General features: G+C 34.8%; 1 protein-coding gene across 1 annotated transcript; it reads right to left on the bottom strand.

The window, feature by feature from the left end:
• Positions 1–2484: 2484 nt before the first annotated feature.
• Positions 2485–17515, bottom strand: LOC129255379 (uncharacterized). Its single transcript, XM_054893736.2, has 3 exons — positions 16800–17515; positions 2830–3058; positions 2485–2541 (listed from the first exon to the last, which is right to left on the bottom strand). The coding sequence occupies exons 1-3, from the start codon at positions 17513–17515 to the stop codon at positions 2485–2487; spliced, it is 1002 nt and encodes a 333-aa protein (XP_054749711.2).

Genomic DNA, 17515 nt, shown 5'->3' with positions numbered 1-17515 from the left:
TTTGTATTAAATGTTTATAGAACTTGAAATGGCAATGGGTTATCGAATTATTCAGACTATAAGACTGCATTGAGCAATTTATTGTGCAAATGGAGGTCCCATTAGTTATCGTATTGCATTTAAATTGTAAGAAAAATATGCTCGTTTATAATTGCACCTTGATTTTCTTATGAAGGTTTTATTATAAAATTTCAGAATTTCTGTTACAAATTTAAATGAAGTCTAAGTGAATGGAAATATAAATGTCCTTGAATAAATTCATTTATTTATTTGATATGTTTAATTACAATATACATTTAAAGGACAAGTCCACCCCAACAAAAAGTTCGTTAATATATTAAGATAAAAATCCAACAAGAATAACAATGAAAATTTCATAAAAATCGGATGTAAATAAGGAAGTTATGACATTTTAAAAAGTTTGCCTTAATTTCACAAAACAGTTATATGCACATCCTAGTCGGTATGCAAATGAGGAGACTGATGACGTCATCCACTCACTATTACTTTTGTATTTTATTCTATGAAATATTCAAATTTTCTCTTCAATGTCAAGTGAAACAATGATTAATTTCTCCCTGAACATGTGGAATTAGCCTTGTTTAATATTAAATGGCTCTGTCAAGTTGGTCCTTATTGTCAAATCTGTAAAAAATGAAATATTGTATAATTCAAACAATAGAAAACAAAAGAATTATTGAGTGAGGGACATCATCTACTGTCTCATTTGCTTGTCACTGAGTTGTGCATATCACTGTTTTGTAAAAAATAAGCAAAACTTTAAAATGTCATAACTTTCTTATTTTACATCCGATTTTGATGAAATTTTCAGCATTACGCTAATTTTGATTTTTCTATATATTTAAATCAACATTTTCAGGGGTGGACTTAACCTTTAAGAAAATTTAAGTAATTTTAGCTCAAATTCAACAGTTATACAATAATAAATCATTACATAAAAAGTATGTTAACGCACTTTTTTTCTATTGAAGTCTGATATTCATAATAATGAACATTCATTACAACGAGCAAGTAATTGGGAATGATTTATTAACTGTTATAATAATAATAATATACAAAATTTATAGAGCGCTTTATACAAAAGTTTTAAAGCGCTAAGAAAGAAGGGGGAAATACAAGATATCTGCATGTTTGGAAATTAAATAAAAAAGAATTAATGTGTAAAATAGTTTTATTCTTTTAGTTTGATTACTTTTTACTTCTAATGGACTAGGCCAAATTAATGAAATACATTTATTTGATTTGCGAATAATATGGCATTAGACAAGAACGAAATGGAAAATTAAATTGTTATGCAGGTATATACATACTTATGTGTAATCCAAATGAAAAATTAGATAAGCTGATGATGTATGTTTTATCAGATTAAAGAACGAGTTTGGACAGTCACCCAAAACGTAAATGTTTATGGACAAACAAATCCTTCATCCCATTTACAGATGGACAAAAAGTAATATCAGGTAGGTAAAGCTTCGTACCTGCCTTAGCTTAACCGTATAGATAATACTACTTGAAAAATTCCCCTTTCATTAAATTATCGCATTTTAGGCCGTTAAACCTGTATACATGTAGACCAAGACATATAGAGAATTAACAGTCGAGTTTCGAAAAATTATCAATATTTCATTAAGATTATTATCAAGATTTTTAATTTGATTGTTGTAACTAACATTTATACGTTTACAGGGGGTAACTGGTTGTTAGAGGGGATGTGACTGGCTTGTATCAATGACTTTGATCTTAACTAAATGAATAAAGATGAATGACATTCACTGTGTCTCAGTGATTGACAATATGCAAAAAATAAAGCTATCAAGGAAAATTATTAAGCACGTTAGGCTAGATATTATGATGTTTCAAAAAGTAGGTCACAGAATACTCTATGACTTTATTACCCTAAGAATTTACAGTCTGGTGTTCACATGAAATGATTTAGTTATAAAAGCTTGCATACACCCTCCATCCTCTCACTTCCTCCTTTTAAAATTTTACTTTTCCTACGATTATTATGCACCGTCCTATACTGATATATTACATATCATAGGCCAACTTACTTTTCTCGTATCACATCCGAAAATCAGACATCAAGTGACAAACTATTAACCGTAATTATATAGATATACATTTCTATATACATGCATATGCCTAAGATCATTGGGAGCCGAACTATTTATTGAGGGGTTTGAAACAAATATATCAACTAGTTTCCATTTCCTACAACAAACTGAAAGACGATTTCAATCAATGTGTCCATTTTCTTCATTATTGTTTTTATTTGGAAGGACATGTTCATTGGTTAGCAGAAAATACATTTGCCATTGCTGCATGACTGAGATATGTTAGCTTTAAGTAATAGGAATGAGCACGGTGTGTTTTTTTTTCTTTCGAAACGGTTTCCATCTCATCTTCAATCGCGTTCATGCTCTGTGAGGCCGCGAAAGGTTTGAACACACACGCTTGAATTCACGACTGCATGGCCTGTTTTTCTGCACTCCCCTGATCGCTACGGTTATTCTGTATCTTTATTAAGAAGAGGAAGTCACAATTTGAAATGTAGTTAAAAAAAAAATAATAGTGATTCAGAGTGAAGTTTCCAAAAGGTTTTATTCGTTTTGAAAATTGTGATAGAATGATTATTTGCTTATTCTGATAATAGCCGAGAGGTTTTACAAAGGAGGTGAAGAAAATATATGCAACAGAAATGCAAGAACTGATGTGAATTTCTTTATACTCAGATCCGAGTGGTGGCGTTGCAATCAGTCGCAGGGATATCATGCTCATTGAATAAAAAAAATGGCGTCGACTCACCTGTGATGCTAAGGCTGGCATATAAAAGCCACACTGTAGGCAGACAGGTCTCTCACAGTCTGTACATTCTAGTCCTTCTTGTGCTGAACCTGGTATAGCATTTTTATCCAGTTCGGTCCTGTTACAGACAGGGCATAGATTCTTGGCTTGACCTTCACCGATACTAGATGCGTCTGAGGCTCGACGTTTGATGTCTTTGGTATACCTGGTAAAGTCTTCTTCTAGATTCCTGTCATAGAGGACAACAAATCACATAGAAAATCGAATTAAACGTGAATGCAATCAATTTTACAAGTAAAAATGAAGAGCAGTTTCTGATCGATGTGGTATATTTTAATCTACGCTAGATATGAAGTAGGGAGAGTATTAACTGTAAATGTGACTTGCATAGACTTACTGTTACGAGTATTCCGCTTGCGCGCGTCCACTGTTTGATCATTGTAGTGGAATGAACATACTGACTATTCTGATTAGTCTGTGATTACAAAGATTATTACGACCTCTCATTTTACTGTTGGAGGCCTACATGACTTTCTTTGTACGTCGCATTCAATCATCTCTCCATTCGTCATCCCTTGTTATTTCTCGATTCTGTCGGAATCTTTAATTATGTAGGCATTATTGACCTCCGTTATGATATCTTATTTCCATATATGACACAGTTCCATTCGAAGCCAATATATCTGCTTACAAAACTCTCTGGTAAAAACACTTCTTATACATGTACATATCTTTAATGCATAAACACGCACTCTCACCCACGAACCCCTCAAGTACACACGCACGCACATCAATGTATAACACTCATGGGGGGTAGAATTTGGCATCTTATATCACGAGAGTAGCACCTTTACAGGGCACAAACACCCAATTTAAAAGGATTGCAGATGAGTGCCTTCTATGCCCTTCTGCACCCTGGATATAGAAAGATGCAACATCCAGGGGGGTGCATACCTTCACTCAAAAGCTCTTTGCAGTCTACGGGATGCAAAAATGTACTTGCCTATCGTTCTAATGTTGAAAAGGCTTCTTATCGTGCCAACATGCATCCATAAGATAGATGAGCTCCTGGTGCCCAATTTGAAGGGCAAAGGGGTGTAGAATTATACCTGACCATCATGCATCAAAATTACCTCAACATCATTGCACGTCTTCCTCACACACCTTTAATAACTTTCCGGTTTTCGTACTCCAATTCATTAAATACATGACATGGAGATTTATTTTTCCTACAGTTAATTTATCATATACTCATATCTTTTTTTATATTTTTTTTTTTGGTCTACCTGTCTATTTTAAGTCGTTTAATCGTTCTGTTTTGATAAAAGACAGGAATATTTATAAATCGATGGAAATGGGTGGAAGAGATGAAGCCTCTCCTTGTTGATCAAATACAGTAGCTTCTAAGTATCAGCTATAACTGAATTATCAAAACAGACTCAAAATTCGAACAATTCGCGAGGTCGTCGACAACATATAATAATCCATTCGGCACATGGCAGCTTTCTCACCTTGCAATGCTGAAATCCCACTCAAAACACAATTTTAATTGCGTAATAATACAGTGAAAAGAGTAGGCATATTACCAACTGCATCAATAATACAATATGCTTTTGATTCGGTGTATTGGAATGGGTGCAGTCGTGCAATCCTCCTCAGATATAAAGATCTAACCTGACAAATATGAGACAATATGTGGTGAAGAACTTTGACATAGTGTACAAACCGTGAGACATGAGTAAACTACGTAAGTAAGAGGACTACGACCATTACTTGTTGTGTTGCTTCTAATGCCTCTACAGACCTGGTGAGTGTATATGCACGACTCTTATAGCCCAACCTGAGATGAAGAATCTGTATGCTTCTTAGAGGCATGAAGTGATACCCATCTCCTAAGCCGTTAAGATATCTTAATGTGCATGTTCAGGAATGTACGATGTAAGTTATACGTGGTACTACTGGGTGACAATAACTTAGGGATAGGCTGACGGGGGTAATTGAGTCAACGTAATGACATATTGGAGAAGGACATCGGTACATGCGTCTAGAATACATAATGTCAACTTGAATAATGTAACAGGATGCCCGTGGGGCTAGAAGAGATCAAGACTAGTCTTCAATCTTCAGGAAGTTTTGACACGAACCAATGAAACGTGCTATCATCACGCCTCATGAAAAACAAAAGTTTGCACTTCAATACATCACACCGATGTGTGATCCCGTGAATAATACATACCCTTATAATAACCATCGTTAAAGTCAAAACATAAGGAAACTTAAATCGTTTAAAGTCAAAACTTAAAGAAACTTGTGTAAAAGTGTTTTATATTAAAGCTTTTAACCCAATAAAAAACAAATTCATCGGAATATCGATACAGAAGGGGAATCGTACAATTTTATACACTAAATTACAACATATTGTAAGTTATAATAACAGTGTAATTTTGGTTTCAACCTTCTCCCGTAACGTTTGTATATCAACATGATCAATATCGGTGACCGAGGACGAAAGACTTGCCTTCTATGACATATCTTTGTGATCAATTCTTCACGAAATGAAGGAGGAAGAGTTTCGCTATTTGTTCATCGTTTCTTCAGCTAGTTTTAAGAAACTAACTTGGTTTCAAAACATTTCATTAATCTAATTTGCTTGTACATACCATTTCCGTCAGTCTAAACGTAATCTAGAAAAATTATTTTCAAGTTGTTGTCTTCTTTAACTTCATTATACAATTCTTAGGCGGTTTGTTGATAAGCTTATTACAATGTTATTGTCCAACGGATTGAAATGAACTTAGAGATTCATTCCTTTGAAAATACACCCTACAATCTGTCAAAACGGCTTTCTCAACACAGCATATATAATGTATTTTTTAGGTAGATAAAAAATCTCGCAAACAAAACCATTAAAACGATAAATATGATCACAATCAAGATGAAATTGATGTATGAGTTATCAGTGGTATTTAACCCTGTAGGCTGCAACTAAAATTACATCATCAAGTCACAACCATAAGTCATAGTTAGTTTTTCAACTGGAATTAATTTTGAATTAATTTCTAAAAGAGGTACCGCCAAATGGACAATCAAGATCAAGATGATAACATTAAATCAAAATCATCTACTGCCATTTATGAAGTCATATGTTGCGCTTTGTTTATTCTCTGGCAAAAAGCGCTATGTCAATCCAGGTGTTATTAGTATTATAAAAATATCATCATCATTATCATTATTATTATTATTATAAATTTCTTCCTGTCATCACGATGAATGTTATTATTACCCTCAAAAGCAGATCGATTAACCCAAAACTCGGAGTCTCACCCTTGAAGGAAAGGTGTTTTTAGTCTGTTCTGCCATTTATATTACTTTTATTTTTCTAATTTAATTTTTCTGTAACTTTTACCATAATCTTGCAATAATTACTATATTGTGATTTTAAAAAAATATAAAAACATCAATATTTTCCATATAACACAAATCATTTTAGAGCAATTAAAACGTCAATTTTAGAGTCTCGTCACAAAGCTATTCAAGACCTTGGGCTTCGTAATGTATAGAGGCCATATCGGAAATAGCGTTGTGACTTCATCTACTAATGATACACAGGAAGTAAGATACTAAAGTACCATTGAAGCACCTGCTACACGACGCCAAAATTCGAATTAGAAGAGGTGAGGTGTAATGAGTATGCTCGATGCTATTAGTATTAAAACAACGGGAAATGTACATTTTTCCTTCATTTATTCAATCATTAGTAACTTTTTTAAGAACTTATTTATAAGTTTCAAATTTTGTTTATTCAACAAATGTGTACATGTATTTGTTTCCTATACATACATACATACATACATACATACATATATATATATATATATATATATATATATATATATATATATATATATATATATATATATATATATATATATATATATATATATATATATATGTGTGTGTGAAGTATCAAAGCAATAGCTTTGATCCAGCTGAGGCATGGCGGCTTGTCATTGTTCAAAACCCACCTTCACCCGACAAAGGAAATTACAATTGGTATGGTGTCGAAAATCTGTCTATCTGACGGTCAATCGGATCGGGGTCGCCCTAGCCACTAACCCGTCTCTGTGGTCTAGTGGTTAAGGCACCGGCGTTCAAAGCTGGGGGCCCGGGTTCGATTCCCGGCAGAGACATTTTTTCGGCATCACCAATTTTTCCAAAAGGGTAGATAGCTCTGGGGAACCTTGATTTAAGCTACGCCTACCATTGTTCTCTTCATCCATTTCTTTCACACTATATATATATATATATATTACGTAATCAATTTGGTTCGTAATTCTCTCACAGAGTTCATCGTGATATTGTATGTATTCTTATTTTGATCTAGATATTTAAAAATCATGAATGTAAGCTACATCAAATGAAATGTGCAATATCTCATTTAAGCAAATCGATATATTTCATTATAGGGAGAATGATAAGTAATGAGGTTCCAAAGATAAATGTGACTCACGTTTTGATTGTAAAAGAAAGTATACACATTGCAAAATGTTGATAGGAACTCTTCCAAATACTGGATGTAGGCATATTGATAATACACAAACAAATAAAACGTCATTGCTTCAAAATAATGAATATATATAACTTAATGAGCAGACCGGTTTTGGAATTAAGTGCAATGCGATGGCAAAGATTAATCTCGTTCAGCTTCCTTGACTCCTCCCCTCCCCTTCTCCCTCCCCTTCTAATCAAAGTTCAAAAAGAGGAGAACATAATCATTATGTTCTTTACAAAACATTACAAAATGAAATATCATGCGATTACACAATGTCTTATTTGTCATTTACATTGTCTGACTTCTCTCTCCCCAAGTCGATTTTCGACGAACCATTTCAAAAGTGATTTATTAAGCCATGTTTTATCAACTTCTACATAAAACGATACACCTGTAGTCACAGACGTTTATCAGTATACCTTTAAAGTGACCACGGGCTGTTAATTTGAACCATTAAAGTGAAGATAAAGCCACTGTGGCTCATCACCCACGCGGCACCTATCACCGTCGGCCAGATAGAACCTCATTTCCTTACCTCCTTCATTTTGCTTGCCTGGTGAGCTTTATTCGATTCACGTGTAAAATTAAGCTCTCCCTCTATGTTGTCCCCAATAAGAAAACCAATGTGACCATCAGAATGAGCAAATGAGATTTATATCGAAGGTATGGTTCCGCCCTGGCAGCTTCAAGCCGCCATTTCATCTCATTTCACCTCCCTTTCCTCTCCGATATGCCTTACACACCACATTTCATTATTATGTAGAGACACCTAGCGTTTGAACCCCTGCTGCTGCTGTTTTGTGATAGCAGTGTATATTAATAGGATGCAAGCAGTCATGCACAGCTTATAATTTACTACATCTATCACGTTGACGGTGGCTTGGCCGCAAGAGTCACGCTTTCACTGTTTTTTCATAGGTAATTATAATGATAGAGTTTGTGTAGCCATGTAATATTGAGTGAAAATGCTTAATGAGGGTAATTATGTGTCCAACCAACATTGGGCATTTCTCTGGGGCATTTTTATTTATCCAGCGTGATGAAAATTTGCCCATTCTAAAGTAATTACTGCTCATTTTTTAACCTTACTGGAATTAATAACAACGGGAAAATTATTCAGATCTAAAAGACACCAAATATGCCATATATGGAAATTACAACCAAATAGTTCTACATAAGATATCAATATCTTCCTTACAAAATCAACATTTTGTTGACGTAAGCCAAAATAATCGTATTTCGACCCATATTTCCGAGTAAGAGCTGCAACCACTTTCAACCATATACCAATCGATATGCTCGAATATTCATCACACCAGGTTCTAAAATCAATATGTTTCCTGCATATGAAATAATCAGCTCGAAAATAAATACACCGTTCTACTCGAAACGTGTCCTCTATGTGAAGGCATGAAGAAGGCGTGAATTACAACCTCATGACCACCAGCAATGTCAAGAATGCTTTTTAACTCTAATTATAATTGAAATTATAATTGTAATGTCTATCGACCTTCGAGCAGTAAAAGTGGTATATTCTTATGTTTGACAAGTCATTCTCTTTATTTTATTTTTACAAGACCATGATAATTTCAGACAAGTTTTTGAATAATAGATACTCTTCTGCAATTTTCGATAGATCAGAATTGGATTTACATCAATAGTTTTTAATCAATCTGTAATCAAATGCATTAGAGAAGTCAGTAAATTCATTGAAAGGAAGTAAACTCATATCGTTCAAAGCCCATAGAAGCTCCAGAAATGTATATTCTTAATAGTTTTATTACGCTCTCAAATTTAATGTTCATTCAATATCAATAGAAGATGATTTAGACCTTAAAGCTGCAACATGTATTGGAATTGATTTTTTTATGATAATTTCAGACAATGATTAGGTATGAGGCCAAATAGAATTGTCATTTTACAGTTGTTAAAATCATAGCAGTTTCGCATTTGAATAATTGTGGCTGTATAAAATATTTTTTCAAATTTATTTTTAATTATTTCATTTTCTAATTAGATTCCACTGACTGTTTATCCGTCATAAACGTCTTATGAAGCCTTATAACTTTCTAATTGTTATCAATTCATCTCGGTCAATAAGAATTTGTAAATTCTGCTTCTAACATTAACTCTCACACACACACCCTCTCTCAATTGTTATCAATTAATCTCGCTCGATAAGAATTTGTATACTCTGTTTTTAACATATATTAACTCTCACACACCCACTCTCGTAAAAAAAAAACGCTCATCCTAAATACCGTAACTCTCTCTCCCTCTCTCACACGCATACACAATCCCTTAAACGCACATCTCCACTCATAACATCTAACAATGTCCAATGCACAGGCTAGCTTTCACACATGTACAGAAACATCAATAGCAAAGGCCAAAGATTACTTATATAAATGTCGCAATAATAAACATAATGTACTAGAAAATAATTATCATGCAATGCACCTGTCAAATTTAAAATTGTGCTCATAATAATGATTCGTTGGCAATAATGATAGGTATTTTTTATAATTATTGAATAAATACCGATTTAAGAACAACGTATGTTTGTTAATACAGAAGGAAAGGTGTAAAAAATACCCAAGCCAACTTTATGAAAATAGAATTATCACTACTTTTATAGACGAACATGTACGTTGCATGTGATGAAGTTAAAATTACATGGCCTTTATCTTTTATATATCCTACAATATGGATCTTCTTAAGCTACAAGAGTTATGCAGATGATTTTAACTAGTATGTTTTAAGCTGAATTTATTTATTTGGACACTTTACATAATGGGATATGCTTACATCACTATGTTAAGATATGCATGTCCATTAAGAGTTAAAGTTCTCAGATATGAAAGGGTTTAATGTTTCAAATGAAGACGAGATTTATAAGGAGATATAAGAGTGCGATATCATCACGTTTCCTTCTCTAATTTCACTTCCCGATTATCATTCTTCTCTGTACTTTATATACCGGTAAATGATAATCTGGACCACTATACCAATAAGTGTTAAGGATAATATTTTACTTTCAAATTCTTCTAACTTTGTTTATTCTAACGTAAAATCTTGCAGCCTTACAACTTCATGTTTTTACCTCTTTCATAATGTTTGTACCTTCTTCTGACTTTCTGCTCGACTCCTTCCCTTCACTCCTCCTCTCTTTCTCTCTATACCTTTCCACCCCCTCTCTCTCTATCTGCCTCTCCTCCTCCCCATCTCTTTCCTTTCTAGAATTCCGCAACACAAATAGTTTCAAAACCATACTTTATCCGTATTATTAATTTTGTAATTAATTTTGTAATTATCTTTGTCATTGTTTGAATATTTTTTGTGTCTTTACATGTATTACCTTGTGATTACATCGCAATTCGGCCTTAGCCGCGATGATGTCTTGATTTTTATTAATAAACCATTTATCTATCTATCTATCTATCTAAAGAAACTGTTGGTTATCATTATACAGTGCGTATCAAAAAAAAAATACACTTTGGAAAAAGCCCTGGGAATTAAAACATATACAACATGTGGGTATTTTTTTCACATATAATCTTGGGTTTGGGTCTCATCTAACCAATGAAAGAAATTTTTTGACAGAATGTTACACGTGAGTGAGCACTGTCCATTTTTGTAAAGCTCGCAGAAATCTGTTTGCGCAGAAATGCTCGTTTTCACGCTGTGTCAAGGGGAAAGGGCGAAACCAAACTTACCCTGCAATAAATTTCTCATACATTTACTTTGCACTTTTAGTCAATTGAATAAAACGGATACATTCAAACATTTTGTAACAATTTTGCCACCCAAACTGAAATTTCAACATTTAGTAAGCACAACCTTTACCATTTTTGTGCCAGCTGGATCTGAGGACATAATTGAATCTGAACAAAAGTTTATATCAGACATCTCCATCATTTTTCACTAAGGTTTTATCATTTAAAGTGGGTTTACATTTCATTTTTCATTCAATATTATTTCTCCACACTTTTCCCAAGCTTGACAATGATTAACAAAATGAAAATCAAGCCTAAGCCATTTCATGTAAATCACAGCTCAGTGTAAAGCAAATATCGTCACAATGGCCTTGGTGTGTGGGGGAGTGGGGTGGGGCGCAATGCATTCTTCGAAGTGTTTTGGGCAAGGAAACAAGTTAAAAAAGGTAAAAGATATCTTCAAATCTATTTTACTAGCTAAATTACATGTGTTCTTCATGATTAAGGTCTACTTTTATTCGCATAGCTATTTCAAAGTTCTGCGCAAATCATTTTTCACTAACTTTTCAAAAGTAAGTGGTGCTCACTCAAGCGGAAATATTTTTCGACAGTTATATCGTCATTTGTTAAAATGGATCTGTACCAATGTTAAAATGTGGAAAAATCTTCAGGATATTACAAATGTATAATTTTTCAGGACTTTTTCTAAGTGTAAACTTTTTTTTGATACGCACTGTATAGAGACGAAAATGCCTCGGTTGTTGTGTTTTTTCACAGATACCTCCTAAATTATAAGAATATAATATATATATACTTTGTTTAATATTAAAATTCTTATCCGAGCATTTCTTTTACTAATCTGAAATCAAAGCAATATTACACCCATCTTGATTATATGCACATCATATTCCCTTTTCCGTAGAGTCAATGAAATTTATTTAAGTGAGGGCAGGGGAAAAGGGAAGTTATCAGGTCCACTATTGGCGTAATGTCTGACTCCCTTTAATATCAAGTTCGAATTTCCAAATGTTTTTAATACAAATTTTCTGTTATTTCACTTGTATTCCGTATAGGATTTGCAGCAGTTAATCTCTTGAAATCTGTGTCTCATCATATCACGCCACAAATTAAAAGGTCGTCCCAAAATCCCTGTCAAACCAGTGTCTTGTGTTATTGTGGCATCGTTTTATAGAGGTGTAACATTCTCCACCACATCCCCAATGGCAGAACAAAGTAGAACTTTTCCTTCAATTGGCAAAATATCTCTCTGATCATAGGCTTGTCATAGGTGCATGCAGAGTGGTGGAGCTCAGATGGTCGTAGATATCAATAGTCTAGATTGAGTACTTGACCTCGCTCCTTATTTATCGTTAGTCTCCTTCTGCAGACACAATTATCTTTTAAAAAATTCTTGACACACTGAATTGGAATGCTACATATGCTATTGCTAAAAAAAGGTGATTAAGGAGCGTTAAAGACCAGGACTGGAATAAATTATGTTTGCCTAACCTTTCATTTTAAAAAGACATACCTGCAATACAAGACCATGATTTGCCATCACCTGATATTTTCATAATCCATAGCTTGTCAAAGGTTTACTAAATGTGGCAATAATATCATTAGCGCAAGCTGGACTCGAATTATTGTATTTTCAAGCATCGACAACAAGTTAGTGGAATCCTTACCAGAACATCATTGAACATGATGGCCCTGGGAAGCGGGGGTGCTGCGTGTATTATTATCCATAGGCAGCACCCCATATAAATTCTGGTAGTGAGGCAAATGGGAAAAATATAAGAAAAATTACCAACATTTTGTAGTAAAATCCTTCTCCCCCCTTCCCTTTTCCTTGTCAAAATTTTTGGCACCATAACGACCTTCATTTAGTAGAGAAATCCTTTTTTTGCAAGTTAAAGTTTCTTCAGTACCCCCAGTCAAAATCGTTCCCAGGGCCCTGTCAATGAATTATAATTTTTAATAGCTCAGTAAACATGGAATTTTAATTGTATACATTGTGTTCTTTAGCTCTTAGAAGACTTATGACTTAATGAATAATATTAAAAAACACAGAACGTAAATATAGTCACTTGGTACAGCTAAAGCCCGGTATACACCAAAAGTTAAGTTACCAAACAACCAATGTTTGGATGTAAAGGACACATATGTTATTGAATAATCAATTTGGCCTATTAGACTGGTATTGTAAAGACGCTTTTAAGCCAGTTAGACACGTCTTCTGGTTTCATACATATTCTACTTCTGAGGAAAAAAATGCTAGAAAACCCTCCGTTCAATGATATTTAGGGATCCCCCCGTCAAACTGAACCCCTATATAAAACGTACCGACTTCCCCGACAAAATCGGAAACGCGCATGCGAAACGGATGGTATATAATCTATAGGTTGGAGTGGAGGAGGCATTTCTTATAATGCAATATAAAATAGCATTTTTCTTTCTCAATGTTGGATCACTACATTCGTGATTTGTGTGCGAGTCTCAAAGAATAATTTGTCCCACCAAACAATCAATGTTAGAAGCGAGTTGTGCCATATCCTTTGAACCTGACGGATATTCGATACTTCAACTAGCTGAACATCAATTATATTCTCTGCTATGCCTCTCTTATATTCAAAGCATTTGCTGAGCAGCGCTTTTCCTGCATAAAATATGAAACCAACTTTTCGCAAATGAACCATTTATCATTATGCCCGCAAAGTCAGTAAGATCCATTTCTTGCGTAATACACACTCACAAAGTATGGATATTGGTCATTATCGCCCCGCCTTTATTGCAGTCTTATCAATATTTACATAGTTATTGAAGCATATTTATTCTCGGGTTGGAAAAAGAATGTCTCTATAAGGATTAGGGATAGACCCGCTGAGCAAAATATGTGCCGTCGTCAGTGGCGTAACTACGGGGGCATGGGGGGCACCACCCCCCCCCCTCGCATCGGCTGGCAAAAAAAAGGAGAGAGGAGAAAAAGAGGGAGAAAGGAAGAGAAACGTAGTGGGAAAGAAGAAATTATTGTTCATTATAATGTTATATTATATAATAATTATGTAATGTTACATTACATAAGAAACATTTTTTTCATAACTTTATGAAAAATAATTTGCTCAGGGCCTATGTCTTCATTGTTCCTGGTGCTCGAATAGTATGTTTAACGAGATATACAATCCTTATGTACTAAAACCTCCCGCTTTCAAGTCAATATACACCAAATATATTTCCTCGCACTTCGGGTTATTATTGTTTTATGTAGTGACACGTGCTTCTTTTTCATGACTAGTTAAAGGGATACTCCAGGCTGAAGATATTTATATCTCAATATATAGAGTAAAATTCACAGAGCAAAATGCTGAAAATTTGATGTTAATCGGATAACAAATAACGAAGTTATTGAATTTTAAAGATTTGCATTATTCTGGTGTAAAATTTCTAGCCATATCTTCATGAATGTTCGTTAGTCGGGCTGATGATGTCATATCCCCACTTGTTCTTTTGTATTTTATTATATAATATCAGGTTTTTTTCAAAAATTTTCTACCAAAATTTAAAACATTTGGATTGACAACTGATAAAGTGCATTAGGTAGTAATTACTGCAACTTATTTCATCATAATGGAGACACATCATTTACACATTATGACAAAATGAAACAATTATGATTCCATGTAATAACATAACAAGAAGAAAATGGAGATATGACATCACCAGTCCACCTAATGAATATTCATGACGACAAGCATATAACTATTTTCACAAAATATTGCTTAATTTTAAACTTCAATAACATCGTTATTTATTATCCGATTTGATTATATTTTCAGCATTTTGATTTGTGAATTTGACTCTATTTATATAGATATGAATACATTCAGCCCGGAGCATCCCTTTAAAGTGATTGCCCCATTTTAAGGTCTTAACATATAACATTTCCCGACTGTGCTTACGTTCGCATTAGTGGATTGGTGAGATAATTATGTCTGCTCTTAATGAATTCCTACAATCAGTCCTTAAAATGTCTCCTTTTCTGATCTGAGTATAAAAAAACTTCAACTCGCGCTCGCATCATTTGGTTAGTGAAATACGTATGGTCTTAGTGAATTCCTACAAACAAGCCTTAGAATGCCCCTCTTCAGGTGTGATTTTCCAAGATTATCAGCTCGCGCTTCGCGCTCACAATATTTGGTTAGTGAGATGCGTATGATAATCATGATTACAATTACTTCAAAAAGTGCTTCATGTGTTTAGATGTGATTCTAACAAATCAGCAAGCACTTGGTACTCGCATTAGATGACTATTGTGAGATATGTACACTCTTAATGGATTCCTAAAATATCGTCCTTAAAATGTCCCTGTTTGGGGTCAATATATACAAGAATTTCAGCTCGGGCTTCGCGCTCGCATTGTTTGTTTAGCGTGACAGATACGTATCATGATTATAAAAATTTGCTAATAATGTCCCTTTTAAGGTCTGAATATCAAATATTTTCAGCTCGCGCTTAGCGCTCGCATTATCTAATCAGTGATATACATATCCGTTTAATGGCACTGTCCTTAAAGTTTCTCTATTAGGTCAGTATACCTGGCAGCTGAGCGCGCTCACTACACTAAGTGACTTAAAATTTTTGCTTGTGCCCCCCATGCCGTAACCCACGATACGCCACTGGCCGTCGTACTAATGACAAATCGATTAAACTAGTTCATAGACTGGAACTGCCGAAAGTAAAATGAAAGATGACCAGTGAAGTCACACGCAAATATGATTTTCCAAGTAGGCCAAGTGAAAAAGCCATTACTATACTATAGCTATAACTTCATGGATATCATCGACACTGGTAGAAAGGTGTATGCGCGAAGGTGGTTATGTGTGAGGGGTAGGGTGTGTATGTGTGATTTCTTTTTATTTTTTAAAGCGACATAGGACTCACGAGACGGGCCTTCTGAACAGAGTTTTACTAAAATTCCCCTCTCCAGCTAAAAAAGTTAAAAATTACAATGATTACCATCCGTGTTAGAGCAACGCCATTATGAGTTTGTAGAGTATTTACTGTCTATACAACTCTTCGATGTCAATGTTATGATGCCTCATGTAATTTGCATTGCACTCCAATTTGCACTTCGATCTTTCAACATAGAACACTATAATAAGAAAGGGTGCTTGAAATATGAACCTTTCAACACGTAACCTAGCTATTATAATGTTAGCATTGAAATTGGTTTAGGCCTACCGATAAATGCAATAGGATATGTGGATGGGTATGTGCATATGTGTAAATTTTTTTTAATTGCATCAATATAGTAATAATAATAATAATAATACTACTACTAATAATAATAATAATAATTATTATTATTATTGTTGTCATTATTATTACCATCATTATCATTATTATACTAATAAACAGTATAGCGCATATGATTAGTACAACGTCTCTATGCGCTTCCAAAGGACTTGGATATTATTTAAGTCTTGGACCGACCTATCATGTCATCGCATAAAAAACACATGTAGCTTCGATTAAAGGAGCACGATACAGTGCTCATTTATGTTTCAAATAGTTGATAGGTTCACATAACTCGTATGAGGAATTATTTATTTTAAACGATGTTTCTGCCAGTTTACCGATTGCATTCATACAAAACATTAGTGGGGTCATTAGGTGTTTCAAAATAAAAATATAAATTCAATTACCTGACTCTCTCTTCATCTCTTTCTTGAAGACCCCTGGCCCTGTTAAGAACAGCCAGAATATGGGTTCGTTCTTCTTCTGTCAAATGACTTAGATCTGCTTCGGGAGGCTGATCGTCCATTGGTGGTGCTGTTTTATTTTTTACCCTGGATCCATCACTAATCCTTGGGGTATTACTAGAAGGTTTTTGTCCTGCGTTAGTACTTCCGCGGCCTGGACCTTCTGCGGGCGCTCTATTACCCCTTCCTCTATCCCTTCCTGGAATAACAAATGCCGGACTTGCTGCACTGGTGTGTGGTGGCGAAACACCTGCAGATCCACCAACTATTGAACCTGTCCAACCACCAGCTTGTCTACCAGCTTGACCAGTTTCTCCCCTTCCTCCACCTCTTCCTATACCTCTTCCATGTCCACCATGAGTCTCAATACTGCTACCTGTGCCTCTTGCAATTCCTCTGCCACCACCGATACCAGCTCTACCGCCAACATTATCCTGGCCGCTACCACCACCACCACTACCACCAACTGCACTGCCTCTTCCAGCACCAATGCCATCTCCTATTCCAGGACTGATACTTCCTCCTCTCCCGACCCCTCCCGCACCTGCAAAACTCCTACCCATCATTCTTTCCCCATCATGTATCTGTCTGCTCCTCTCGTATGGTATTGGCGTTGGATGTTGTGGTATCCCCTCTCCTTCGCTCATCTCATTCCCCAT

This window comes from Lytechinus pictus, chromosome 3 (genome assembly GCF_037042905.1).
Source record: "Lytechinus pictus isolate F3 Inbred chromosome 3, Lp3.0, whole genome shotgun sequence".
Taxonomy (NCBI): Eukaryota; Metazoa; Echinodermata; class Echinoidea; order Temnopleuroida; family Toxopneustidae; genus Lytechinus; species Lytechinus pictus.
Note: the sequence above shows the minus strand (reverse complement) of the source record. Positions and strands in the feature narration are given on the sequence as shown.